Source organism: Leptonotus elevatus, chromosome 4, assembly GCF_054856555.1.
Source record: "Leptonotus elevatus isolate MCC_2025b chromosome 4, RoL_Lele_1.0, whole genome shotgun sequence".
Lineage (NCBI taxonomy): Eukaryota > Metazoa > Chordata > Actinopteri > Syngnathiformes > Syngnathidae > Leptonotus > Leptonotus elevatus.
The window spans coordinates 25,945,377-25,973,272 of record NC_141242.1 but is presented as its reverse complement, the minus strand read 5'-3'; the positions used below and the strand labels follow the sequence as shown (position 1 = coordinate 25,973,272).

The 27,896-nt window shown below is 41.1% G+C and overlaps 3 protein-coding genes across 7 annotated transcripts in view; 1 reads left to right on the top strand and 2 right to left on the bottom strand.

Annotated features, from left to right (window-relative positions):
• The first annotated feature begins 12 nt into the window (after window positions 1–12).
• Window positions 13–10,107, top strand: LOC147176375 (uncharacterized). 4 transcript variants are annotated; one of them, XM_086073207.1, is made up of 4 exons: window positions 13–386; window positions 544–647; window positions 2,502–2,943; window positions 9,177–10,107. In XM_086073207.1, exons 1-3 carry the CDS (start codon window positions 161–163, stop codon window positions 2,898–2,900), a joined length of 729 nt encoding a protein of 242 aa, XP_085929333.1. In that variant the 5' UTR covers window positions 13–160; the 3' UTR covers window positions 2,901–2,943; window positions 9,177–10,107. The 4 variants fall into 4 exon arrangements, with proteins under 4 accessions (XP_085929333.1, XP_085929334.1, XP_085929331.1 ...); XM_086073208.1 differs by lacking the exon at window positions 9,177–10,107 and adding an exon at window positions 4,209–4,341; XM_086073205.1 differs by lacking the exon at window positions 9,177–10,107 and adding an exon at window positions 3,974–4,341.
• On the bottom strand, window positions 6,472–11,486 carry tigara (TP53 induced glycolysis regulatory phosphatase a). Of its 2 annotated transcripts, XM_086073203.1 has the most exons (7): window positions 11,304–11,459; window positions 10,267–10,335; window positions 9,966–10,003; window positions 9,759–9,880; window positions 9,399–9,476; window positions 9,200–9,310; window positions 6,472–7,484 (listed from the first exon to the last, which is right to left on the bottom strand). In XM_086073203.1, the coding sequence occupies exons 2-7, from the start codon at window positions 10,290–10,292 to the stop codon at window positions 7,128–7,130; spliced, it is 732 nt and encodes a 243-aa protein (XP_085929329.1). In that variant the 5' UTR covers window positions 10,293–10,335; window positions 11,304–11,459; the 3' UTR covers window positions 6,472–7,127. The 2 variants fall into 2 exon arrangements, with proteins under 2 accessions (XP_085929329.1, XP_085929328.1); XM_086073202.1 differs by lacking the exon at window positions 10,267–10,335 and having other exon boundaries at window positions 11,304–11,486.
• Window positions 11,487–14,453: 2,967 nt separating this feature from the next.
• Window positions 14,454–27,896, bottom strand: part of ccnd2a (cyclin D2, a) — a 24,582-nt gene continuing 11,139 nt past the window's right edge. The window contains exons 4-5 of the mRNA XM_086074306.1: window positions 24,045–24,193; window positions 14,454–18,041 (exon numbers count right to left, since the gene is read on the bottom strand). Coding sequence (XP_085930432.1) covers window positions 17,868–18,041; window positions 24,045–24,193 — 323 coding nt within the window. The 3' untranslated portion in view covers window positions 14,454–17,867. The remainder of the gene's footprint in view (window positions 18,042–24,044; window positions 24,194–27,896) is intronic.

Sequence of the window (27,896 nt, the reverse complement as noted above, 5' to 3'; positions counted from 1 at the left end):
AAGGCTTTGTGTCATTTGGATAAATGAGTTAGCCGGTTCATCGACCCTGTGTTTAAATAGGCCGGCTGGACTTTCTCCTCCTCCAGAGAGCTGCTCGCACACTAACTGACGCACGCTGCTCGCTCTGCGCTCTCCAGTAAGAAGAGCGCGTCTTTCCCAAATGACCATGCAAGCGGCTTTCTTGCCATTCCTCCTGATTGCCGCCCATCTGTCGACACCCGTGGATTGTAAGTCCAGGTCAAAGACCTTGGAGGAGCTACAGCTTCAGCAGAGCGTGAGCTTCAAAAGCTCAGGGATAAAGGCAGATACGCCGGCGGCTAGAAGGACACATTACATGCTGCCGAGTGCTGGATCCATGAGGAGACATTTTCTTGGGCACTTTCTGGGTGAGTCTGCAACCAAAGTCTTGTTTTGCTGCATTTGGATCTTAGTAGTCTTGAAGCAACTTTATGCAGGAGTAGACTATACTCAGAATCAAGTTTTTTTTACGTTTCTCCTATACTTGCTTTTATTGAGATTGGATTTTGCCTCAAATCCTTGCAGTTGTTCATCCAGTTAGGACACGCAGGAAGAACTGTGTGTCCCTATTTGACGTGAGAAGAAAGCGATATGTGTGCATGGACTCTGAGCGGGAGCTGCACAACTTTGTGAGTAACTTTTACTATGATGGCACTTATATACAGTCAAACCTGTTTATCACAAGGGTACATTCCAGACCAACATGCAGTAAGTGAAAAACAGCAATATAGACACCGTAAATTATAAAAAATAAATAAACAAAACAGTTTGACCTCTCCTGTTATTAGAAATGTATGGGAAAAACTTCTTCAAGTATGCCCCTTGGGCTATAAAATTGACACAAAACAAAAGACTATTTAACATTATAGGTCCTATTTTTTTTGTGTTGCGTCGTGCATTCTGTGCGCATGGGTGGTGTTTATTTTTATTTTTATGTAGCATTGTGGTAGACAAGCGCAGGTAGAAAGGGGCCTTCCCTTGTCTTTGCGCAATTGTTGTATGGAACACAGTCAACTGAGTTCCCGGCCAATCGAAGTGGCTCCCCTCTGTCCCTTCTAAAGCGGCACATTGGAGAAGCAGTCATTGAGAAATGACGGACATGCCTAATCCTATTCATACGGTGTTGGTGTGCCAGGGGCGTTGGCGGGGGTACCAGCTGTTTGGGGGTCCCTGGTACCTGGTCCGCTCCTGGCCAGGGCATGTAATAGAAAACTTCCAAGGCGAAGCCAAATTCACAAACACGCTAAACTAGATAGCCTCATCCCAGCATAAAAATGAAGATGGGCCTGTTTTAAAAGGAAGCCGGATTGTAATGATAAGTTTGCTCTATAGAGTTTATTTGGTTGTTACTATCATAACTATCAGATACTTTTTTCAAAAATTATTCCCAGCTCAATACATTTTGTAAAAACCACCATTGTTATTTACGTCGCAACACATTCAGTGCGCAGTGACGTAAAATGGGGGCTGGCTCTCTGCTGAGCAATGTGAAACGCCAATAAAGAAAGCAAGGTAAGTCTCCGTAGCGTTTCTAAAGGGACGATCAAAAATTGTTGAATCCGTCTGGTGAATGACGAGAGCACTGCGCGGGGGGAGGGTGACTCCCGATCGCATGTTGTTTCTTTAGAAACGCTACGAGGCTTACCTTGCTTTCTTTATTCGTGTTTGACATTGCTGGCAGGGAGCCAGCCGCCATTCTACGTCACTACGCACTGAACGCATTGTGACGTCAATGACAATGGCGGCGTACGTCCAAATTGTGCGTGGTTCAGCAACAGCTGTGGTTCCTTTTACGTGCGCGCGTCCACCAAAATAGGGCCCTATATATTTAAACACCGAAATGTTCAACCAAACTATATCATTTTGTATCACAAATGTCTTCTAACTTAAAGCAAGCATATAATGTCAAACATCATAGACAGAAATTAGCATGTATTTACTCTATTTTGTGGGAATGACGGCTGTTGCTGGGGATCGGGAGCTTCTCCGCATCTTCTTGTTGCTTCTTAATTAAAACTCATTCAATGCGAACGGTATGAGATTTTTTCTAATAGGTTTTCTGGTGAGCTAACAAATACACGCACGCACGCACGCACATACACATACTCACCCACACACACACACACACACACACACACACACAAAAAATAAAAATAAAAAATAAAAATAAATAAAAGAGCAATGATGATGAAATTTCCGAATGAACAATACTGAGCTCTTAAAGAAGAAGAAGAAAAAAAAACTCATTCAATGCCAGGGACGTTTTTTTATTTTATTCTATTTTTCACGTGGTAAATGTGGGTCTGAAAATGGCTGGCACCGAACGAGTTTTTAATTAAACAACGTCCTTCCCAAGCAACTCTGTTAAAACCATGAAAAATGATTGCGTTTAAATCTCCGATACAGCGGGGGCAAGAATGATGAACCACGATCTTTCGGGTAAACACCGTTTAGCACATTCTTGTTCTTTTCTCACCAAACAGAGGCAAATGAACAGGAACAACTGTCTCTTCAGCCGCATTGGCTTCATCAAAGCAAGCCAGCGTGCTGTTTTTTACTCTCCAACCGGAAATCAGCTTCTCCTCTCTCACCCGGACTCATCGAGGCTGTCCTCCATCTCGCTCAAGTGCTTCCTGGCCCCCTTGGTGAGGAGACAGAGGAGGAGCGAGGAGGTGAACCCGTCCGACCCGTTAAGGTCCGAGTCGCATCCTACTCATTCCGGCAAGGACCCCAAAGATTCGGAATATGGCCAGCCGGAACCGGACCAGACGGGAGCTGTGTCAAAAGAGACCATCTCCTCCAGTGACGACGACCCCTTAAAGGTCTTGCATGCAAACGGACCAGTGAGTCCGGTCAAAACCAACCGAGCGGAACAAGACTGACTTCATCAACTGTTTGAAGGTTAAAGAACTGGAACGTCTAAAGGTAAAAAAATGCCGTCAAAAATGGTGAAAACAATTTTTCCTTAGAAGATAACGACATAAAACCTTTGCTGATTTTACAGTCAGATTTTTAACATTGCAGAAAAGTGAATTGCTGTTATTAGAAAAACGTACAAATGACGAAGATGCACACCATGCATCTAAATGCTTCTTTAACACAAGTGTAAAAATAAGTGCACCACTTTAAACGGGAAAAATAGCAAGTGATGTTAATGTTGACACTGGAGTCTGCTTGTTTAAGTTGATCTATACTCCTACGAAATGCCCGTTCTTGGCTGGTCCTTCTTTTGTGTGTTTTAAAACGAATCCTTTGATGCTCACCAAATTGAGGTCTCATGAGCTATGCTAAGAACTTTGTTTTCAAGACATGTTATTTTGCAAAAATTTGGGTCCCTATTTCCTAACCTTGGTGGAGGTACTGAACACCACCAGTTTCGTAGTCACCGAACCCTTCTCTTTTGAAAAACAAATATATATTTTTCAAATTCAAGACCTATGTATAGGGTTTACTTGGTGAACAAAAGGATCAGGGAGAGTAGCCTTTTTATCACATCTGGCTTGCTTCACCTTCAATTCAGAAAGTGTTGTGTTCTTAAATTTCTATATTCTTAAAATAATCACCCAAGTCTTTTTTTCAGATTTTTCAGGAAACACAAAAGATTGAACCATTAGCATCATGAGGATATGATTTAGGCAAAAAAATTACTTGGGCAAGTATCTTAAGAGGGTGAAGATATGCAGCTTAAGGAAGCGTTCCTCTAGTTTTGCTAGCTAGCTAGTTGTGTTAGACTAGAATTGATGCTGAGTCGCATCACTCAACTCAACTCTATATTTATAGAGCACTTTAAAACAACCACCACTGTTTTCTTAAGATGGTACCCTGGGTCAGCAGATATAATGAAAACAGCAGAGGCCCCAGAATTGAACCCTGTGGAACACCATATTTTCCGTTATTCATGGGAAATCCTATTGCACATATTCATCCAACCACTTTCTTTTTTTGCTCAACGTAGTATGACAGAATTCCGTACCATCACAACAGCCACAAGTCGACTACCGAGCGCACCAAATTCCCTACAGCCAATGAAGTGCGATCACTTGCAGCCATCACCAATCATTTGAGTCGGGTGTGTGTCTTGACCTCCGCCGAACCGCTGGGGTTCGATTGAACCCAGGTTAAGAACCACTGAAATAGGCATTCCTAAAATTTATGATCACACAACCCACTGTCATCCTGTTCCAACACAGGTCCAATTTTTGACAAATCGAGTCTGGAATGATGATGATTTGGAAACATTGGATGGCGTCATGAAGCAGGTTTGGTTCAATGCACAGCTGTCCTTTCACCTTTTTTTTTTTGTTCATTAAACTTTAACCCTTGGGCAAGATGTGGCAATGTTTGTTTTGCATATAGTCACTGGTCACCCTCCTAAAATAATGGCCTATGGCTTTATTCTGTTTTTTTCCTCACCAGAAAATAACCAATAACCTGAACCAAAGGTTGATTATACTTCATTTCAGGTGTAGAACTTAATGAGTGATCTGTTAAACAAAGGCTGGAGTGAGTTTTAGCAGAGGTGCCCTAAGGAAATGTTTAAGGCAAAAAAAAAATTTGTGTGTGTCAAAATATGACATAGGCCATTATTTTAAGAGGGTAACAATATGGGAAGTACATAATCTGTGTGAGCAATTGTGGCTATTTCTAAACGTGTTTATTTTTTAAATATTTCATGTTTAATTCATCAAAATTGGCCAATGTGTTAGCAGCCAATCATGTCAGGTGCCGGACACCAAGTCATACTAATGATAAAGGTATTTATTTATTGAATTATGGAAGAGGACTCCTTTTTATTAAAAAAGTGTTTTTATTTATATAGGTCATGTTTGGTTTTCATTAGGATGAATAAAAAAAAAATACTTTTTAAGCATTTATGTGTCTATTTCTAGTTGGAGTTCCTTAGAAGCAATGGTCAAGCAGGAAATGGTTGGATACGTTTACGGTATTATATTATTCTCCATTGACAAAAAGTATTGGGATACTGAGGTTGAGGGCCCAGTCTAGTTCTTGCACAAACTCATCCAAGGTTGCCTTGAACCTTCCTCACATTGCTTCTACAAAGTTTAGAGTTGTCCAAAACCCCTTATTACTGAAAAGCATGTGGTGACCTCATACGTTTGTCTTGCAGAGTTGATAGAACACTGTGAAGTTTTATTGTGGTAAGAAGTTGGAAAACTTTTCTCTTTCTTTTTTTCTTTTTTGCTTAAAGTGTATTTTAAGAATTTGACATACAGATCAACAACAAGCAAGACTGCATGTGTGATTTTATGTGGGGGAAAAAAACGTTTTCTGACATTTCTATTACGATGCAGGATTATGGTGCCGCCACATGCCAAACTAATTGTGCTGTATTGTCATGATGTCATTCTATCTGTACATACGAAGAGAGAGAGAAAATATGGAATTAGTCATTTTCTTTGTTAATTGGCAACAAAAATAGTCACTCATTTTCCAATTTAGTCAGCAGAAGCACCAAGTCATTATGGAGCAAGTTGCCCAATGATGATGATGGTGATGATGACACTGCCTTCATTCAGTGGCGGCACTAGACTTTCATTCAGGGGGGTGGCCAAGGTTATCACAGGGCGTACGCAAACCAAAAACTTGGAAACACTTTATCAACAATCAACATCCATTTTTAATATTGATTAAAAATATTGATCACACACACGCACGCACACACAGTTAGTATATTGGCAGTTCCTCACACTTGCAGTTACTCACTCATTCCAATACGAATGTATATTTTTATGAATGAGTTGTTCAGTCAGCCATGTCTTTCATACTCATCCTTGGGTTCCTTCATTTAATGAATGAATTTTGTTTCTATAATGTGTTATAAAATCCATGAATTTTAGACATATTTTAGTCCAAATCTATGACCCAGCATAAAACGTTTTGAAATGTTAAATTGAGGTGAAAATACAAAGAGGATTCTAACATTCTGTTTGAAATATCCTCTATCGTGCCATTAACTTCACTTTTGTTACTGGTGTTACTGTATATCATGGCATACTGATGTTCAGGCATCACAGGTGCCCAGTTTATTTGTAATGAGGATATGATATTTCAAATTTTAAGAATCAATGCCAATTAATGTCAAAGTTATCTAATAAAGGAAATGACTCATATCTGCAATTATTGGTTATATTAAAAATATGGTACATATGTAGGCTTAATCATTGCTATTTTCTCCAGTCTTAATGTCATTAAGCTATCTTTTGTTTGAATAAATGTGTAAATTAAATAGCCTAAATTTTAATCTAAAATATAGGCAACACCAGTTTTAAAAAGCACAGAAAAGAATTCCAACAGATATAATGTAAAAACAAAAAAAACATTAAGCTCAGCTACAAATTATTTTAAAACCAACTCATATTTTCTACACAATGTTTATTAAATCTTCTCTTGCAGTCTAAAAATATATATAAAGGAAAATAGGCACTGAAGATGTTAAGTTTAATATTTAATTGTTTTAGCTAGTTGAGTAAGCAATCTCCGACAAGCTGTTATATGAAGTTTATACCAGCAGAGGGTGCTAACAGACACAACACGCTACACTGCAGTGCAGTCCGCAATATATATATGGCGTAGTTATATTTCTGGAGTAGCACCCGTTGGGGGTTCAGAGAGGTCGAGTGCCACCCCGACCCAAAAAGGTTACCTGAAGGTGGACAAATCATCAAAAGACGCTCAAGTCTATCAAACAGGTGCAGGCTGCTGATCATTTGCAGTTCATAATATGGACTTGGGAAATCAAATAACTCTTGATCAATAAGAAAATCAATCAGGTTGGCCTTTACTGTTCAGCTCAAGACATTTTGGACAATTCTGTTCTGTGCGTCATGTTTGGAGGATGTGAATGAGAGAAAACTTGCCTGAAATTTACAACATTACTGAATAATCTGAGCCACAATGAAAAGAAAAAAAGCTTTTCCTAAGAGAAAGTAATGGTGATTATTTTCTTTCCATCCTTTAAAGTTATTAAATGTAAAATAATTTGTGGTAATTGAAGACATGTACTTGTACTTTCATGGTTTATTTTTTGGCTTTTCTTTTCAGTCTGTAGTGTTCACATGACTTTTCTTTCACATCTCAACATGCACTGGCTATGTTTGTACATGATCTCCCTTGTTGACAAACAAGCACTGAATGCGAGACACTTTGAAAGCGTCGCCCTCTTTTGTCAAGGTGAGCACAAAGCGACTCGCGCCCGCGTTGGGACTCAAAGAGAACATGCGTGCTCTGCTGCAGCCCTCGGGTACGGGGCAGTGCAAATCATCCACGAGGTATCGCATGGTCACGCACAAGAAGGCGCCGTGGGAGACCACCAGGACGTGGACGGGGACGTCATCCGCCTCCTGGCGAGGTGCCGAAGAGCACTCGTCATCGGCTCTGCTGGGCCAGTGTTCGCACCCGACTTGTTGGACCATTTTGAGCCAAAACTTGACGACGCGCTGTTTCACCTGAACACAGTTGAACACCAGTTGTCAAACATCTGTTAGAGACGCACGTGTCATACTTAAGACCCCCAGGTGAGATTCAAGATGATGTGGCATGCTGAAAGTGAAGTTTGCGCAAGTGTATTGGAATCATGATGCAACAACTCGCAACGGCGGAGCTGCCAGCAGCTGATTATGATCCTCAAATCTATCTTTGGCCACCACCATCATCATCATCATCATCATCATCATGTGCTCGTCCCATGCTGCGATGGAGCTGATTCAATTCCACAAACTAATAGATGAATAGCGGCAACCCATTTGTGAAATAGAAACCTCTTAAACACGCATGCTGCGACAAAAATAGAAGCCAGTGGTGACAGTAAAGACATGCACTTCATTCAAGCATGTGGATGCAAATTCCCTCTTTGCTGTACAGCACGAGGCAGACTTGGACAAGCATTCACTCTTTGTCCTGATTTGTACTGCCCTCTAGTGGCACATTTTGAGCACAGCTGTCATTTCATCCGTGTGGCCAGTTTTTGGCAGGGGTTCCAATTTTGTGTTTTGCCATCTTAGCTGCAACAGATTTCATGTTTGTAATTCATATTTCCTCTATAGTGGTGTAATGAGCAGTTACAATTACTTTAAAAAAAACCTGCAGAAGTTGTAAAAAGGATAACAATTGTAAATATTGAAACTATGAAGCAATTTAATTGGTTTTGGATTCCTATTCCGGTAAACTCAAACTCACTCGAAATAGGCAGAACTATTAGGTGGCTTGACGATGGCTATAATATCAACTATTAAAATATTGACCGTTAAAGATGATCCTAAGATATGAAATGCCAAAAGTAATATAAGAAATATAACTCGCCGAACTTTGATGGAAGAAAGATTCCTCTCGATATGACTTTTTAGGGGATTCATCAAATATCCTGATAGTGATATAGGATGCAGGCGGATACAATTACAAAATGCATTAAAAAAAACACACCCTACAAATACAGTAAAAAATACAGTAACGAGTAAATGTATTTTTTCCTACAAAACTTACAACCCATCAAAACAGTAATTATCAATGAATGATACTTAATAAATTCTCAATAGGAAGGCAATGTATGTTGGTCCACATATTAAAAAATATTTGACAAAGGACCCACAAATAAATCATGTCGCAAGGGATCACAACTCAAATATCAAACAATTATGATGATTTGGGCGAGTATTGATACCAGGTATTAGTATTGACCGATATCAGGCCTTGTTTCAAAGTATCGGTACTTGCTGGACCAGAAATAAAAAATTTGAAAACTAGAAAACTGCCATTAATTACACACAATTAAAGGAAACATGCTATACTGGAATATATAGGTCTTTCTTTAAAATGATGTCATTGTTTTTTGGGAGGAAATTTTATGTAGCCATCAAAAGTATCACTGGTATTGGAACTTGGTATTGGTATCAGTGACTACTCAAGAATTGAGTATTGGTTGGAAAAAAAAAAAGTTGTATCGAAACATCCCTAACTATGATCAAATATTGTTTGAACGTTAAACGTTGGCCTACTTTGGGTTGCATCAAAGAATATTTGCAAACCACCATATTTTTAACCTTTACAGTGTATATAAGAAGGAAAGATGAGTCATGCTTCAGAAGTTGATGAGAAATCATATTATTCTGTATTGTCGTCTTTTTTTTTCTTTTTCTTTTTAGGATCTTCCGTGTAAGAGCCTTACCTGCTCTTGTGTCTCTCCGTGAGGAGGCGTGAAGAGCGCTAAGGACTGGCCGGCAGCTTTGGCCATGTCTTTCATGTCCTGCAATGGCTTCCCCTCTGCTGTACCAAAGCTCTGGAAACAAAACAAAAACGTCATCGTTTATTTGATTATTGAGAAATAGGGGGGAAAAAACTTGAGAAAGCACATTGCTTTGACTGACTTTCTCCTTCAAGAGAGGGTCACACACCAGCTGGAGACCAGAACAACTACGGTTGTGTTTCACAATGGTCTCGGCAGTCTGCAAACAAACAACAACATTTACCGGTAACATGAACAATGTTTTTGTTAAGCAGCCACGAAAATGGATGGATGGATGATACAGTTGAACTTCCTAGGTGGAATACCACTAAGTCATACAATTTACAATTTGACCCCAAATCATCAGGGAAAATATTCATTCATAAAGTCAAAGGAAACATGATCATGACATATAAGTCCGTTCGTCAGAAATGTTTTTGCTCTTTTGTGCTTTCTCGTTTAATGACATTGACAGTGATATTGTGAATGTAAAGCAATCAACCTGTCGGGCTCGCAGCATGTCACTGACAAACAGGTTGGAGAACTTGACATCCTTCAGGTAGCGACCTGCAGCCTCGGCCTGCTGCAGTCCCACCTCGGACAGCGGACAGTCGATGGCCTGGCCTGCATTCAAGACACACGCAGGACGATACAGTCACAGGGGGGAAAATGGCATCCTCTAATTTTTTTTTTAACTATAATTCCTTACCTTGTAGCAGGCCCTCTTTATTGAACTGAGTTTCTCCACTGTAGGAAAGACAGATTTCAAGTAAATAGAGTGACTCTCAAATGCCACATTCCATATGTTTTTGTTTTCGGTGCACTGTCAATCAACTGCAAATACTGACACAAAACATTTCAAGGTCACAGACAGCAAGGAACGAATAGAGAGCAAAGAGCTAGTACAGTACATTTGTGTTTAATAAATTATCTCCTTGTTGCAGCAATGCTTCCTGGCAATAAATCATATACCATTGTAAAGCCAGTTTATTACCTGGCCATAAACTAACCTCTGCTGCTCATCCCACATACGCATGTTCCTTAAAAATATTGCTCCATATCAAAGGGAAGGTTTGCTGCTAAAAAAAAAAAAAAGCCTTGTTACAACAAAGAATTACTCAAACACAAATGTCCTTACATTTTGCACCAGATTTAGACAACATCTCAGTACAAGAAGTGTTGCTCGACGTTTGTCATTTAAGGGAAAGTGCATATTAATGTACTGTACATGTGATATGGCAGATTATAACTGCAGGCTAGTTTCCAACTGTTGTCGCTTGGCAGGTTGTAACCTTTTAAGTAGGGATGGGCAAGTGATACTGATCATTCTCAGGCCAATACACTGCCTTATTTCAAGGTAACGGTACTCACAATGGCACCCAATAGCAGTATCAGCCACAATCTTGGGGCTGTTTTACAATCAGGAACTAGAAATTAGGGGGAAATGCTATTATAAGCAAAAATGATGCTAAATTGGGATATATAGGTCATGCTTTAAAATCATCCGTCATTTTTTTTGTTAAATCCATACTGCAAGTTTCACGTGATTGTTACTATTCATGACCTAGAGGTGTTTTTCATACAAAAAGATTACAGTACTGTACTTGCAGCTACCATCCCATGGCCATTGTGTTAGCGTCGGTAGAAATGGACTACAGCGCGTTCCGAGTTACTTCAAACTAGGTTACGCCGTTGCCGTAGGAACGGCACTAAGTTCTCAGAAGAACACACTGAGGTTTGGATTTGAAGTGGACGACATACATTCTGTTTATAGCAACGTGTTATTTAAACTAAGTGCTTCCACCTGTGTAAACCGCAAGGGATCTATTTAGGGCGGAAGTGGATACTACGATATCGAGTTAGGACTGTCATTATTGCGCTAATATACAGCAGCGTCACTCAACAATCAAGTGTATTTAGTACATTAATTGCTAACGTTATGCGAGGATCGTAACGTCATGTCACCGTATACTGTACGCCCATGTACGTGTCTGTGCTCAATGTGAGATGCTGCTGCTGCTGCTGCAGCAGCTGCTGCTGCACTTACTGTCGAACAAATGTCAAGCCGAACGTTAACGTCTTCATTTCCCGGACACCATCAACAACCCAAAACGCCTTGCGCATCAATTACAAGCTGCTTTCGACGCCCTCAGACGGACTTTCACCAGCACAAAAACATGTCGACCACTCTACTTCCCTGCAGTCCCCAACGTCAAGCATACTGCTGTTAGTAAGTACGCAAGTCAATTTCGGACAGCGTCCGTTTTGTCGCAATTACGGTAAAGGCGGTGCTTAAAAAAAAAAAAATCTTTATTCACACAATAAACAATATACAAACTAAGGGAGAAGGTTGAATGCAAACATTGAATACAATATAAACAACTCGAACACAGAACACGCCAGGGAGGTTAAAACATATGAAAGCTAAAAAAATAAAATAAAATAAAAATCAGCAATATAAAAAGAAAAGAAAAAAATGAATAAGACAATAAAAAAGTTTACCGTAATTGTACATGTTCACAACTTTTAGACACTTACAATCATACAATGACAAAAAATAACTCCTCAGGGATATATATATATATATATATATACGCATAAATTTAGACTTATGAATGTAAAATTTTGCTAGAATAATAATGTTTATCAAATAAAATTGCGAAATGACAGTCTTATCAAAATCATGTTTCCAAAATAAGGAGAAACCTGGATAGATGTGGACCATAAGGAATTGTGATCATTTACCCTAGAATTGCTTTATATATGGACAGTACCAGAACAAATGGAGTGTTTCTCCTGATTCTTCACCAAAGCTGCAATTAACATCAAGATCTTTCTTAAATTAAATGTCAGCATTCATTGGGTAAAATCTATGCACCATTTTAAATGAATTTTCTTTACCTTTGTTTTTAATGAAAACTTATGTGGCAAAACCTTTTCCCAATTTCTATTATCGACAAATGAAGACCAATATGAAATTGCAGAGGGTGTGGAGACATGTATTGCTGAAAATACATTTGCAAATTAAGCTGTTCTTATTTTTACTGTTGTCTGTAAAACATTTTTTTCCAATAAAGGTTTCAGTAATATCCATTATTCGATACATAGGATGAGTGTCTTTTCTAAAGGACATTCTGTAAAGTGCAACAATACTTCATTATTGAAGGATATAAGGACAGTACGAAATTGAGGGACAGAGGGAGTATAGAATGAAAACTGGAAGGAAGGAAAAATTTAATGAGAGAACAAAAACAATGATGGTATGGAACAAAGGACAAATTAAAGTAACAAAGGAAGAAAAGACGGAAGGAAAAAAGGATAGTATTAAGGATAAAGAAAGGGAGGAAGGATAGAAGGAAGAGAGGCAGTAAAGAAGGAAGGATTGAGGGAAGGACAAGATGAGGGAAGCAAGACTGAAAGAAAGGGAGTGAGGAAGGACTGCATGATAGATAAGCAGGATGAAAGGAAGAAATAATGGAAGGAACAAACCACAAAACAAGGGACACAAATAAAGATAGTATTAAAGGGAGGAAGAATAACGGAAGGAAGGAAGAATGGAAGGACAAACTGAAGGAAGGAAACAAAAATTATATGGCAGAAAGGTAAGAAGAGATGAGGGAGGGAAGGAACTCACCTTACCAGGTCAACACACACACACACACACGCACACGCACACGCACACGCACACACGCACACACACAAAGCACAAAGCACGAAGCCCCATTTTGAAGCCTTGGTTTAAAACCCTATTTTGAACCCTATCTTTTGAATGATGCTACTACTGCTTAAAAGGTTTTTACTTTGGACACATGTGTTGATATTATTGCAGATGGGAATTTGTGTGGTGCGATGTGTCACTGTGTTCTGGGATAGTTTAAGTCATGTTGCAATGTTGAAGGAGGAGCATTGTAATGAAACATGACAACAAAACAACATTTTAAAGGACCCATTTGGCCATTTTCAGCAATAAAAATCCACATTTTGTCTAGAATTAATTTGATAACGTTATTATTTTTTATGTACCATTAATACCTTTTTAAAACACATTTTGACACTTGCTGTCGATTGAAAATGACATCACAGGTGTTCAGAGCTCAAGTAACGACTAATCACGGCTCACCTGTTTTCTGGGTCTGGTCATGTGAGCACACGTGATGCCATTTTCAGTCAATAGCAAGTGGCAAAGTGCATTTTTAAAACTATTAATTGTGCATTAAATGAATTCTGGACAAAATATAACATTATTGCTGCTTCAAATAGCTAAATGAGTCAAGTATCCCTTCAAAGTGTAACATATGCCTACTTTGGCCAACTAAACCTTGCATACATTTGCATACCTTTACCTTCATACCTTCACTCCTCAATATCTACTTCTGGGTTTCAAATTATGGAGCTCAGTATCTCCTTTTACAAAAATAAAATTGCTTCTTTTTTGGGGGGTTGGTAGTGAATGGGAGACTATAAGTTGTTCAAATACTGTCCTCCCGAAGAGAAATATGGCAGAATGGGTCATATTTTAGCAATACATGTACAAACGTTTCTCAGTATGATGCTGAAGACGATTAGAATATTTTATAATTAATACAACAATTTTTTATTTATTTATGATTGAATACCAATTATAGGTGAACCAAATTTTGTGGTCAGTGAATTGAATACCATTATTGATGCTGTTTTAAAAGTATATTACTAACATATATATTGTGCATTTAAAATTTTAAACCCATAATTATATTGTAGTACAAGTGTGTGTTTTACTTTAGTGACTTCAAAACAAGTTGAACCTTGTAAAATTGCAATGCATCGCTAAAATGTCTGCGAGACGTCACATGGTTCTACTGAGGTGTGCGGCATCCATTTTGACCTCAAATAGTGCTTATTGCCCCTTATAGCTGCAGGTGTACAGTATACTAGGATTGATCACGTGTTGCAAATGTATGCAGTATTTGTTTTAAGCCGTTTACTTCATATTGTGTTCACTAGAGCATTCAACGTGAATGGAAGTTGTATTTACCGCATCCCTTTTCTTGCAGGTGTTTCCAACCGTTCTTGATCAAAAAGTTACATGTTGACGCTCAAGTAATTTATGGCTTCTGCTGAAGTGTACTTTGCGGTGCCGTCTGCTCACTACTGCAAACACGCATGCAGCTCAGGAAACAAATGTTTGTGAAAAGGAAGCGAGGCAAGTAAGCTGATGTGGTGTCACACCCTTTAAAGCAGAAGTTTATTGAACAGAGGTTGTGCAACAGACATTTGAGGTACATGATATGGGTTCTAGTGAGGAGGGGGCGAGTCCAAGGGAAATGTGCTCCATTCACACTTCCAGATATCACAATATTTATGGGTCAAAATGACAGGTGGATTTCACAAACACACACGCAAAGTGAACGCACATGATCTCAGACCAAAATACGTCGTTCCCACATTGGGAATCCACATTCAGGGTGATTGTGACTGAATAAAGCAACAAGTGTACTTTGGCCATCATAGGAACATGTCAGATGTAGCACCAACATGAGCAAAACATGCGAGAACACCCCCAGAAACGTTTCGACTGCCCCCTCCAGTATTTCCAAGTGGAAGCCGAACAGCGGCACGTCCACAAAATGCTGATTTGTTGGTTTCTATTCGATTCCAGGTTCCCTAACTGCAGAGGTATTGATGATGGATTGGTTTGTATGTATGTATGCTTTATTTTGTATGTAGACAGTAATCCTGAGGTATAGGACATATACCACTGATGCAGAATGTGACTGAAGAAAAAGAGCAAAATAGATTGAAAAAGGGGGTAAAGGAGACATGCTATCTAAGCAAACTGTACAAAAGAACATTTCCAGTCGAATACTCATTTCATGTTCTTCTATCACCTTCTACTTCGTTTTTCTCAATTTATCTCTTAAGCAGTAAAATAATTATATTATAATACAAATGTTTATAAAATAGCAGCACACTCAAGTGACACATCACAACTCTGTAATGTTATTTTGTATAAATGAAACAAATTCATAGCTTTTAGCAGCGCAAAAAGACAACAATAACTCAATAAAAATATTGACTTTTTTTTTTCTTGATGTCTTCACACCTCCTCTGTCCTCTCTTCACTTTGGAATACAGTATCTCTAAATCTTAGAAGGAAAAAAACCCCTTTTGTGGGTCTGGTCACCCCATAAAATATATCAAACACAAATTGAAAGTGTGGTCTCAATATATAACACACGCAACAAGACATTGCAGGAAAGACATTACGTTTGGGTGAGAGCTTACATCCGGCAGAGGCAAAATCAAGGAGGGCAATGACCGAAAACGGGATGATTTGGCAAATCAAATTGCCAAATTTCAAACAAAACAAAACAAAGACATTCCCACATTTTCTTCAGTCTGACAACCGGCGATGTCGTCGATGAAAAAACAAAGAAAAGTCCCAAAAAAGAACAACTCTCTGCCTGATGGATTATTCCAAGCAGCAAAGCTCAAAGAGGACTGAATGACACACAAAATGGCCTCACACAATGTTGTCCAACATTTTCTGCAATTTCAAGCCAGCACCATAGAAAGTGAACAGCCACTAAAACACATATCACTTGTGGTGGTTTGGAAAGGAAAACAAAACAAAACAAAAAGAACTCATTGGCCTCTGTAGAACATGTGCAAATATTGGATGTTACGACCACCCGAGCGCCGCCGCCCTGTGTGACATGACTGTGGCTGTGATGCAGATAAATAGAAAGAAATATTCAAGTACAAAAAAAAAATCTTGACAGTGTAAAGGAGAGCCACAAATGAGGAAACTGTGTGTCTTGGCCTTTGTATTTGTTCCAATCCTTGGAAATGGACATGCAGGCTTCCTTGGATCAAGTTGGTCTTTGCCTGTATCGGAATGTTCGTTTCGATTGGAATGTCCCGTTTGATGTGACTCTTACTTGACATAGGGGGTGATTGGGAAACCAGCCCTACAAAGTAAACCAAAGAAAAGGCTAAAAATAAGAGGAAAATAATGGGAAAGAGCCACCCACCCACTTCCAAATCGCCACCAATTCATTTTGACGTCTCTCCTGGGGAGCATGTTCTCAAAGTGCTTTGTCATTGAAATCAATATGGAGCCCACGTGGGACTCCACATGCATTGACAATATCTTGTACTCCTCCAAGCAACAACAACAACAAAAAGGAAATACATCCTCACATGATCTGGCAGCCTTAGTTCCTCATTTGGCATCCATGTAAATGGAAACCATACATTTTTCAATTCGACTCAATTATCTGTGTTATAGTTCACCTCCATAACGAGAATTTTAATTCCACCCGCTCGTTCTGCTCTCAAACCTCGATTGGGTGTTTTTAGTCATCATTCAGCCACTGGCTGTACATCAGCAGCATGCCGCCGCGGCCCCACACTCCCTCACTATTCCATTCATCCATCAAAACCACAGTTTCCCGTTCTTTCCGCACCCTGCCGCCTCCCTTCTAACGAACGCAGGAGAACCCCCGTCCTCCTGTCTTGGAGTCACGGTCCTCTCCGCCCTTCGAATGTGCTCTGAAATGCTTCGTCTTGGAGATTTGTGCACTCTGAAACCTCCTCAAGGAGACGCAACATTGTAACACCATGTGACAATATGTGGTCACAAACAGAACGGCAGTAATAAAAGAAAGGTGAGGCTGAGGTTATTAAAGACTTTCCAAAGACGCTGCGAGCGAAGTGAAGGTTCGTTCACTCGCACACACTCCGTCTCATTCATAGTCCATGCAGCAGTTTATTGCTGGCCAACAACAGACGGAGATACACTGCGAATGAATGAAGGCAGTGACACAGCATAGATGCCCTGTTATACTGATAGACAAAGTACGTATGTATGTATGGAACCTCAGCCTGCTCCATCGTCTTCTAACATTGTAAGTGCCTCGCGCCGTAGAATGTCGACTGCTAATTTGGAGACAGGATCCCATTCAGACGACACACACACACGCACGCTGAATCCACTCATTGACTCACACATGCAAGCAGCCTGACAAAGGAGCTTATTGATCTTGACTACTCAAAATATGTCAAATAATATTATTACCACTAATAATAATTACTACGACGACTAATAATGATGATTCAAATGATCCTGTCTCAGCCCTGGATTTGGGACCCACCAACATTATTACGCATACTGTTCTCAAAGCTTCCTCTCCACATCTCACTAATGGTCAGACGATAACATGACAAAATCAACAGCGAGGAAAATCAACTGAGCTCGCACTTTGATCCCATGTATGCAACTTTCTGCCAACCAGCTATGGTTACAATATAACTTAATGATCATTCTATACAATCAAAGGCAGAATGCAAATATGATTGGTTTCCCTTCTGTGTATCCAAGGCACCACGGAGCATCATCGTGCCCCAAATCTGTCGCTTTAGATAAAAATTAAAAATAAACCGAGATTTCGTGGGCAGGCGGTTTTCTTGAAGAACAGAAAAATCTACAAAAAACTAGCAAGCATTGTTCTTTTTCTTTTAAAGGGCTTGTGTTTTTAGCATTTTGTTTTTTTGTTCTTTTTTTTCTGCTTTTACAAACGTTTTTTTTTTCATGATTCATATTTTTTGTCGTTGTAAATCCTCTGGTGGTTCACAAGTTGATGTCACGGACGTCTGTCGGGGTGGAGGACTGATCCAGCTCGTCCAGGCCTTTACTGCTCGGGCCTCTCTGGCTCTGCTGCTGTTGCTGCTGCTGCTTGCGGCCCTCACGCAGGCTGCTCTCCAACACACGCTCGATCTGCTCCTGGCACTCTTTCAGAACATCCTGCAATGTCACAAGACAGACACACCAACATTAAGAATGCTGTTGACAAGGGATGTTCTATTGTCGATAACACTTTTTTTTACGAGTACTACGGTAAAGTCTTGAGTAGTCACCGATACCAGTACCAAGTGTCGATACCACTTGTACTTTTGATACATAAAATATTCAAAAAACAAAAACCTCAATGAGAGATAATTGTTTTAGGATATATATATATATATATATATATATATATATATATATATACATATATATATATATATATCCCAAAATAATTTTTTTCTCCTTAAAATTGCATGAAATTAACAGCAATTTTCAATTCTTCTCATTTGTCGTTCCTAATTAGAAAATGGCCATAAGAGGGCAGCTGATATTGGTATCGGTCACTCTTGTGAGTGCCGATACCATGAAATAAGGCATGGTATTGGCCTGATACGATACCTGGCATCGGTATTCGCCCATCCATCCCTACTGTTGAGCAAACCCTAGAAGTAGGAACCACATTATTCTGTTTAAAACTGAAAATTGTTGCAACCTTTTTTCCCTTATCAATCAAATCCATCAACATACAGTATCTGTCAGAAACCATCTAACGAGCACTTATTGATCTGATTTACAAGTTGCTGAGCATGAGCTAGCAAGTCTGGCTGCTCAAAAAACAAGGGATGGTCAAGTGGTGGCCCACAGGCCGCACGCAAGTTTTGAGTGGTCCTCGATTAATTTTGGAAAAAATGTACAAATAGATTTTTTACAGTAGCTGCTCAGTTTTAAGTTGTAATCACAGTGTTCACCACTAGATGACAGACATTGCTCAAGAGCACTTTCAACGTCAAGACTGTAGGCTACGTCATCGAAGAGCGAGCAGGTCCTGGCCTGTAGCCAGGGAAAAATTAGGTCAAGAAAATGGTGTCTTTCAGGTAAAATAGGAAGCAGAAAATATGGGCACTCTATTTAAAAACAAACCAGCCATGAAAGTTTTCAACCCAAGTCATCACTACAACCCTCGGCTTCATCCCATCAGCCCTTTTTCTTTTCGGGTATAATTGTATGTGAAAAATGATTGTTGTAAATTGTCACTATGATTGTCCGAAAGGAAAAATGAACAATAAAAACAAAAACAACATGTCTTAAATTGTAAAATTGTATTATTATTTTTTTATACTTCTGATATGGACGTGTGCCGTCCTATGTTGACTCCCGGTAGCTCTGCCAAAAAATTGTGGCCCTGCTTTAAAGGGTCAAAAGGCTCAATGGTAAACGAGTGGAGGAGATCCACGCTCAAAGTAGACTAGAAATCAAAGATTTAGCAATCCAAACTGGACCACTTGGTGCATATGAGCTATTGTGCCAGTGTTGCTTAGGGAGAAAATCGCCCTCCACAACTATCTTTGTGAATGACAAATTTCAGTGGGGGGGGGGGGGGGGCTGGATGCCAGACGTTTTAAATGATCACGGACTTCCCAGCAACTCCAACTAGCATCAAGGCCAAGGGGCCTACGCGACGCAGATCCAAGCACATTACGTCAGCCCACCGGGGTTGTTCGCCCAACAGCGACGCACATGTGCACACCTGCAAACCTGCGCCTGCCGTTCCCGACCAGTCACCCAACCATGCCGCCAGTTCCTCGGCCATTCCCAAGCGCTGAGAAAACAGAGGTAGCCTTGACAACCACGTCTGAAAACACAGGTAGTACCAAAGCTATGTTAATGACATCCACCTCCTGTGGGAGCACAAAGCTGGTGGCGTTTTAACGAGAGCCAGTCCTTGTGCCTGCCTGCCTGCCTGCCTGCCTGCGGGGGATCCACGGGAGAGCCGGCCGGCTCGCCTTTCACCATCAAAGGTGCTCTGGCAATGTGAGAATCCACCTGGGAGAGGAGCCTCTCAACAGCACTGAGCCCTCATATCCGTCTGTGATGGCTGGCCCACGGTGGGGACGAGCGGGGGGGGCCGACTGTGGTGGTGCCGACTGTTGAATAGATTGTTAGCAGAAGAATCCCACAGATGTTTTATTGGTGGTGCAGCGGGAACATTTGTTCCCAATTGAGTGCGCTAATGGAGAACACTACCTTTGAGCTGAGTGATACTGTAACACGAAAAAAAGTTATTTGGCTCAAAGTTTTTTTTTATTTAAACCCGGAGAGCCAGTGTTTTATTTTCAGAAGAAACAAGACATAACCCAGAACAGAGTTGTGCTCTTCAGGAGCAACACATGGCTCACTGACAAGAGGCCAAGGTCAAACAGCAATGCAGATTACAGGCTAAAACATGCATGAGACAAGTTTCCAAAATGTAGTCCTGTCTATTTGTGCCTATTGAGTTTTTTCCCCCTTCAGATTTAGTTCCAGCTTGAAGTAATTGCCACCACTAAATCTTATTTCGTCACACTGGTGGTTAGAATCCGGGAATATGGATTTGATCTTGACTGGGTCAGATATGAAGGAAACCCAATTGGGGGCAATCCTCTAACACACCAACATGTGCCCCAACAGTTATAAAATCTCAATTCCTGTGAGAACCCTCAGCAAAGCAAACATGTATAGCAACTGCCTGCGTTTTACCGCAAGAATGCACGCCTTCACTTCTAATAAGACACTCTCACAGACTCTGAAGCCTTTTCAGCGGCAACTCTAACCACTTGCCAAGCCGTATAGGCTTTATTTGAGAACGTTTTATGACTTCAGCGTGTGACTACTGGAAACATTGGTAGCATTTTCAGGGAAGATCGAGGTGCTTGCATAGCAAAGACAAACAGCGAACCTCATCCCTGAAGACAGAGCGCTTAAGTGAGCAATCCAGATCCAGAAAGTAAAAACCCTGCCACCGTTTGGCCTTTACCCCAGGTGCTAGCTAGCTCCCTATTGCTAGCTTTAGCTAGCTCCCTATAGATAGCTCTAGCTAGCTAGCTAGCACCAGTTACCGATCCCTATAGCTAGCTGTAGCTAGCATCAGGGGCTAAAGCCAAACTGTGGCAGGGTTTTTACTTTCTGGAACTGGATTTGCCACCTCTGCTTGTGGTGCTGCCTCAAACCGGAAGGCACATGAGTCCTCGCACCTCAACTATTCGCCATATTTCAGCAATCGATCTGCGTGACAAGGCAAGCACATTATTCCTGGGCGGCCTTTGTGACACGAGCGGCAGGGGGAAGTCGCGCAGACAGACTAAACCAAAAGGAAGAAAAGTGTGAAGCCATGGAATGCGTTTCAAGTGCCGACTGCACCACACAGGGCTCGATGGTCAGCGCTGGTGAGCACACACACAACAGACGACGCACTTATCTCAAGAATCTTCCAGAAAGAGGCTGACAGTGGAAATCCTAACTATAGAAAAGGCCATCATTCTTTTTTCTGTGGCCCAAAACTGTTGTTGATCTTCCAAAATAAACGCGTTTTGCTTGCTGTATCCACGGTCGTTCTGCAACTCATATCACAAGATCTCAAACTACAGTTTAAAGGCTACAAAGTTGTAAGAAGACAAGAAAAGTAGAAAACAGGAGGAAGAGAGGAAATAGTGATTAAGAGAAGATGGAGAAGGTGACGCTAATTGCTAATGTGAACTGCAGAGTCAGGAAAGACCAAAACAAGTGCTTCGGTGTATAGTAGACCTTTCATAGACGTCTGTTCAGAAGCACGTCAGGCAGCGAGCCAGCAGCTATCAACAGAAAATTTTAATTATTCAATTAGTACGTACAAAATAAACACGATGGGTACATTAGCAATTTAGCACACGCTTGAACAGTGGAAAATGCTAACAGCTGACATCAGCATGACCAAAGGCTGGAGGTCAAAAGTACATTCAATATTTTTAATATCAGCAATGTAATTTGTTTCTACGCACCGTTTTGCACCACAGAGTTTTGAGTTTAATAACACTTCTCAAAAATGTTTTTTTTTTTTTAATCAGCTAAGCTTTGCTAAAGCGACAGTTGGTGTTGCACACTTAATGAATCTTTTGATGGTGACATTTTGACACCAGAACGCATTATTTGTTTGACCTTACAGCTTTTACTGTATCTCTTTTTTGATACATCGCTATCTATCCTTCACAGGGAGCACAGTTGGGAATACCAGGTGTGTGTGTGCACATGACGTGACACACATTTTTCCAGCAGTCCAAGGTGGTGACTGGGCCTTGTCACATTTCCATTGGAAAAGCGCAGCTTACGGATAGCGCAGATGCCAGCAGAGTGCCAGGAGGGGGCGGTCTAGGCCATGATGTCGTTGGCAACAGAGGCAGCGTTGGCAAAACTTTCCCCTCACACTTGGCATGGCTCTTGAGCTAGCGCTAGCAATACCTTCTTGCTGGCCAAATACAAATACAGAAAGTTACTGTATGTGTCCGGAGTTTGGTTCAAACCTCCAACATGGTGACTGCAGTCGAAATTGTCATCATGGTAACGTTTTGGTGTGTCACAGATTCTACTTATGCTAAAAATCTCTGTGACCGTGTCAATGACTGCATCGAAATGCTTTCAAAGAAAATAAGCAACAAATTAGTGTACATTCCCATTTTAAAGCTGTCTCACTTACCGGTGGTCTGATACAAGTCCATGAGTAATTTTACAAATTAAAACATAGCCAATCTGTTTACTTTTGGCTGGCTCCTAAGCAGTTTATACTTAAGTCCCTCATATATATGTTGAGTTAGGAAAGGTGCCCTTGGCCTCGCCTCCAGCCTGCATTGCAAAGCACGGCTTGTCTGGATCCAGGAATGTGGGGAGTTGATCAGAGAGCCACAGAGCGACTTCATTCCCTCAAGTCCCGAAGCGTGCAGTCTAAACACACTGAGGTCCTGTGCTGCTATTTGTTTTTCCTCAGCCGGCCGGCCGGCCGGTGAGCGGGACTTCACACAGCACACGCCAGAGGGAGCCATGCCTTCCAGCCACGACACTTCAAGAAGCAAAAGGAAGAGGCGGGAGAGGCTCAATTGTCACCATGCAGGCCTGATGGTCCACCTCAGCCTCCTCCTCCTTTGACGCCTTTTGGGCCGGGATTTAACAAACTGCGGTCGAGGGCGACAGCTATCTGCCCCCTGTGTAGTGAGCACACACCAATTCTTGTTCCAACTAAGTCAACAAGTGCAAATCAAACACCAGTATTCTTCAAGCCCTTCATTTGATTGGCACATCTCTTCCATCTTGAACTAACCAATACAAGGTGAACGGGTCAATTTCGTAACACGGACCTCCACCAAGTCCAAACAAGATGGATTTTTCCTTCCAATGTTGCATTTCATTAGTGGCAAACGAGCTAATAAAGCACGTTGAGACTTGAGACTCCAGTCGCATGATGAATGCCAGGTACCGCGCATGGTCCCGCCGCTGTTTGGACTCGTCTTACCCACCACAGTAACATTCCCAGGATTGTTTACATGAAGAGGCCCTAGTCAGACGAAAACCTGACACTTGCTAACTAGTCAGCGTTCTGACAAACATTCTGGAAACAAATGTTCTCCTTCTGCCATTAAATGTTGTAGAGTGACGAACAAAGACGAGTGATGTCGGAGTACTCTTGAGGAGTCACTGCTACTGATACCAAGCAGGCAAACCACAAGTACTTTTGATACATAAAATTCTCCCCCAAAAAACAATGACCGATCATTTTAAAGAAAGGCCTATATATCCCAAGATTTTTTTATTCTTCTGATTTCTAATTTCTAGTTCCTGATCCTAAAACGGCCACAAGAGGGCGGTACTGGTGATACTTGTATTGGTACTCGCCAATCTTTAACAAAGCCACTACATAGTCAATTGCCATGGCTATGAAAATATGTCCGATCCCAAATATGATGCAGTGCAGTTGTACACTACTGCAAACTATAGTACAAGAATGAACATATTGCTTAATTCCTTCCTGAGAATCATCTTTGTAGATACACAATGTATTTATATCATGCTGTATGTAAGTGTGTGCTAATGGTGTTAGCTGGTCCGATCCAACCTTTTCCACGCACACGCGGCAAAGACAAAATGGGACTAAAATGAGTTTTGCAAACAAAAACTCACCACTTCTGTGTTTGTGATTTTGGCCAGCAGGTCTGTCAGACTGTCCCCCCACTGGGATTGGTTCACAGAGTCCAGCTGTAAGCCGCAGATTGCCGCCCCCACACTTCCTGTGGCAATCATGGATGGAGGATACATGGCGAATCTGAAATCTGATGAAGAGGGAAAAAGTTAATTGATTAAACGTGGGAGAGATGAGGCCATTTTTTGTGATACTCATACCATTCCTTCAATAATTTGGGTACCTCAAATAAAAAAAAGAAGAAGACATTTATACAATATAACTATATATGTCAAGGAAGCTGAAAATATACTCATTACGTAAGACGCTGCTAACGCAATGGCGAACTTCAAAATAAAAGCTTCCCAAATAATGAAATGACGGCAATGCAACCATAGTAGGCTTTTATTTGGAAGTTGGCACACGTGGTGGCGTGACAGCGTGTTTGACTTGACTTTTTCAGATACATTTGACATTTGGGCTTGCCTATCACTGTTTTTATTGCCACTTAATTTCCTATCCCGAAATCATCTTAAATCGCTAATTTAGTATGCTAAGAATCCGCTAGTTAATTACGGGTATGTTGTCATTCTATGATAAGGCAGAAGTCTCCAGTATTAGCGGGTGTGTATAAACATTGACATCTCGTATGAGACACATCGAACTTATACTTCAAATGGATTTGCTTTTACCCACTGCCGAGTTTGAAAATACGGATTTATACTAAAATTGTCATTTTTTAGTAACTTTACTTGAAATCTTAGACCCTGAACCACACATTCATTGGGCATTTAAATGTTTAAAAGGGAAATAAACCCCAAAATGTTCTTTACAAAGTCTAAATACAGCATTGTGATTAACATTGTGTTTGTGGAATACGAATTAAGCAGCAAAATCCACCCTTTTTTATCCATCACATGTGGCGGCCATTTTGCGACTTGCTGCCAACTGAAAACTGTGATGTCATTGACAGCAAGTGGCACAATGGCCGTCGCATGAGAAACGGCGTTGATTTTGCTACTTAATTAATTCGTATTCCACAAACACAATATTCATCATTTTTGGGTTAACTTCCCTTTAAAACATTTAAATGGCCTTTAATGGAGGGTCCAGGATTTCAAGTAAAGTTACTAAAAAAAGAATTTTTTAAACATTGTTACTTTAAATCAGGAATTACATGACTATTTACCATAGGATTACATATTTATCTGGTCTTGTTTCATAATTTCAGATTCTAATTAATATGTTCCTCAAAGTACGTACATGAGAGAAACAATACTGTATGATTTGGTAATCCAACAGCCAGTTGCTAAATAATCCTTCTATTGCGCACAGCCTGAACGCAGCGCTCACTAATGACCAGCAGCCTGGATAATGAGGGTTCGCTTGGCTTGTAAAGGAGCTGAAAAGCAGACCCCCCCCCCTCCCCTTTTCCCCAGGCCGGCCCCTTTTCTTCCATCTCCTGAGTAAATCGTGTGCTCGCTGAAAAAGCCCCATAGCGCTTGGAAAGGGAGGAATAAAGAGGCTCAGTGCCTGTGCCAATGCTCACTGCTGTAGGTCCTTTTTCCACGTGTGGTCACAGGCGCGCGTCTCAAAGACCAATAACCTTGTTAGCTCCCCTCACTGTCATTCATAATGCAAATGAGACAGCTTGTGAACGGGCCAGAAGCCCGAGAAGGCAAAGCGTGAGGGAGGGGGGGTTAGGGGGCACGGGGGAGAGAGAATCTGCATCTCTCTGGACGTCTTGCTCAACTTCTACCTTTCTTTCTGGAGAGCACGCTCGGGGTGGGGGCCGAATGACACGCATGCCCCGCCCGGGCTTTGCTTTGCCTTGGCGGCCCCTCCTATCTTTTAGCATATTAATAGAGTGGCGGGCCGGCCGGCCATAGGGAAGGCGGAAGAGTGCCACTCCATTGTCCGGAGTCATCACCTCATTTCAGCCCATTGAGAGACGCGGGGGTGGGGCGGGGGGGTCATCAGCAAAAGGAAGATGAAGACGGAGGGCCGGACAGCGTGGTGACTACGGGTTCAAACGTTTGACATCCCTGCAGTGTCCGGACCCCTCGTGAGGTTCTGCGGGAAGAATAGAGTTGCCCTCTGGTGACCCTCACCTCCTCTCCTCCCCCCACAAGCGCGTCTCTGTTTCTGGGAGGGGGCAGGGGCAGGCTGCGCATTAACATATCGGCATATTCAATTGCAAAGCAAACGGCATGCCGTGGACGGTCGTGAAGGAGATTTTTCTTCCTTCGGCTGGAATCAAAGAGGTGGGCCCTTTGATAGCTGCAAAGCCAAAGCCCCTCACTGCCTTTTGAACATGCGCAGCCGGCCGCTTTCTCATGCTGTTGACAAATAAATGAACTTATTATACACCCCTGTGTTGGCGGCCGGGCCTCTGCCAAGGGGCCGATTTATTAAAGGCCACCTCCAGCCAAGAGGAAAGCGTGTACAAAAGACCCTCGGCATTACATCACTGCTGTAATAGTACAACTTTCTCCAGGGGGTGAAAAGAGAGACATACACGGATTGACACGCGGTGTAATATCAGCGGCACAGATGCAGTTTTGTGACGGATTTTGCGCACAACACAGCGGGCGCATGCGTATTTTCGGCGCCACTCATTGAGATTCTCATGGAGGATCACGGAGCCGAGTGGGGACGCGCACCTCCGATGGAAAGCGGCGGCCACCTTGTCTGGCGTGCCTCTCGGCGCCTTCAATGGCCCTTTCTCTTGCTGTCTGCAACTCGGTCCTCTCTGGCCTCTGGTCACATAGCGTCTGCTGCCCTACATGGCACACGCCTTCCTGGCGGGTGGCTGCCATGTATGCGCTCTCAACTTGTAAATTCATTTACACTGCAGAGTTGAACGCCAGCCATCAAAACTGGCAGAAAATCACATACTCTCCTCTCCAACTCCCTCCTGTTTTTCCAAGGCAATCAATTAAGGTCCTGTATGGGACGGATGTCGTGCCTGCCTGTTGACCATGTTTAGTAAAGGTGAAGATTAAACATTATTTTAGGATTGCTAAGTCACTATTACCACTAATGTGCCATCATTCAAAAAATAAAATGTCACATACAGACTATAATGGGGTAGTTCACAGCAATGCACCTAGGGAAATACATTACACTAGATCTGCCAAAATTAATTGATTAATCAACAACTAATCAATTATCAAATTTCCCCCTCTGAACAGTAATTATTGTCCGATTTCTACCGTTCTTCATAAAAGCACACTTTATAATTGTTATTTGCAAGCATTTGTTTTTACTTTGGAAAACAATGACCGAACCAGTGACTATATCAGTCACTCTCAGGTGATATTGCTTAAATATTTTATTTAATCAATCATTAATTAATCAACCATTATTTAAACAATACTAAATAAAAGGAAGATACAAGCTGATAGGCGCTGTCGCAGTTAAAAAGTCAGGGCTCTTTGTACTCACTGGGCATGGTGGATCATGCATGATGTAGAAAAATGTTTAACATTAACATTTTAAACTCTGCAATGCAACGTTAATGTAAAATAAAATTGTATCTAATTATTGGATGAATTTATGGAATAACCAATATAATAATTGACTCTAAAAATACGATGCAACAAAGGTTTTGAATCAGAAAATCATTTGATTGATTTAAAAAAACTGTAATTGGTATAAAAAAAGTTTTGTAATATATCAATATAAATATCAATATTCAGTATGAAAATAAATGTTATCCAATTACATGATTAATTAATGGAATAATTAATATAAGAATCGATTAAAAAAATATGATGGAACAAAAACCGCTTTGAACCGGAAAATTGTAGTTTGATATAGAGGATGCAAGTGCATCGAACCAAACCGAATCG

What these genes read in the sequence shown, in the direction of transcription:
- LOC147176375 (XM_086073207.1), top strand. Translation starts at nt 161, where the DNA reads ATGACCATGCAAGCGGCTTTCTTGCCATTCCTCCTGATTGCCGCCCAT. An exon ending in TTTTCTTGGGCACTTTCTGG is followed by an intron (nt 387 to 543) that starts GTGAGTCTGCAA and finishes AAATCCTTGCAG; the next exon opens with TTGTTCATCCAGTTAGGACA. An exon ending in AGCGGGAGCTGCACAACTTT is followed by an intron (nt 648 to 2,501) that starts GTGAGTAACTTT and finishes CTCACCAAACAG; the next exon opens with AGGCAAATGAACAGGAACAA.
- tigara (XM_086073202.1), bottom strand. Translation starts at nt 11,380, where the DNA reads ATGCGCAAGGCGTTTTGGGTTGTTGATGGTGTCCGGGAAATGAAGACG. An exon ending in GGCTTGACATTTGTTCGACA is followed by an intron (nt 10,004 to 11,303) that starts GTAAGTGCAGCA and finishes TCTTTCCTACAG; the next exon opens with TGGAGAAACTCAGTTCAATA. An exon ending in ACATGCTGCGAGCCCGACAG is followed by an intron (nt 9,477 to 9,758) that starts GTTGATTGCTTT and finishes GTTTGTTTGCAG; the next exon opens with ACTGCCGAGACCATTGTGAA.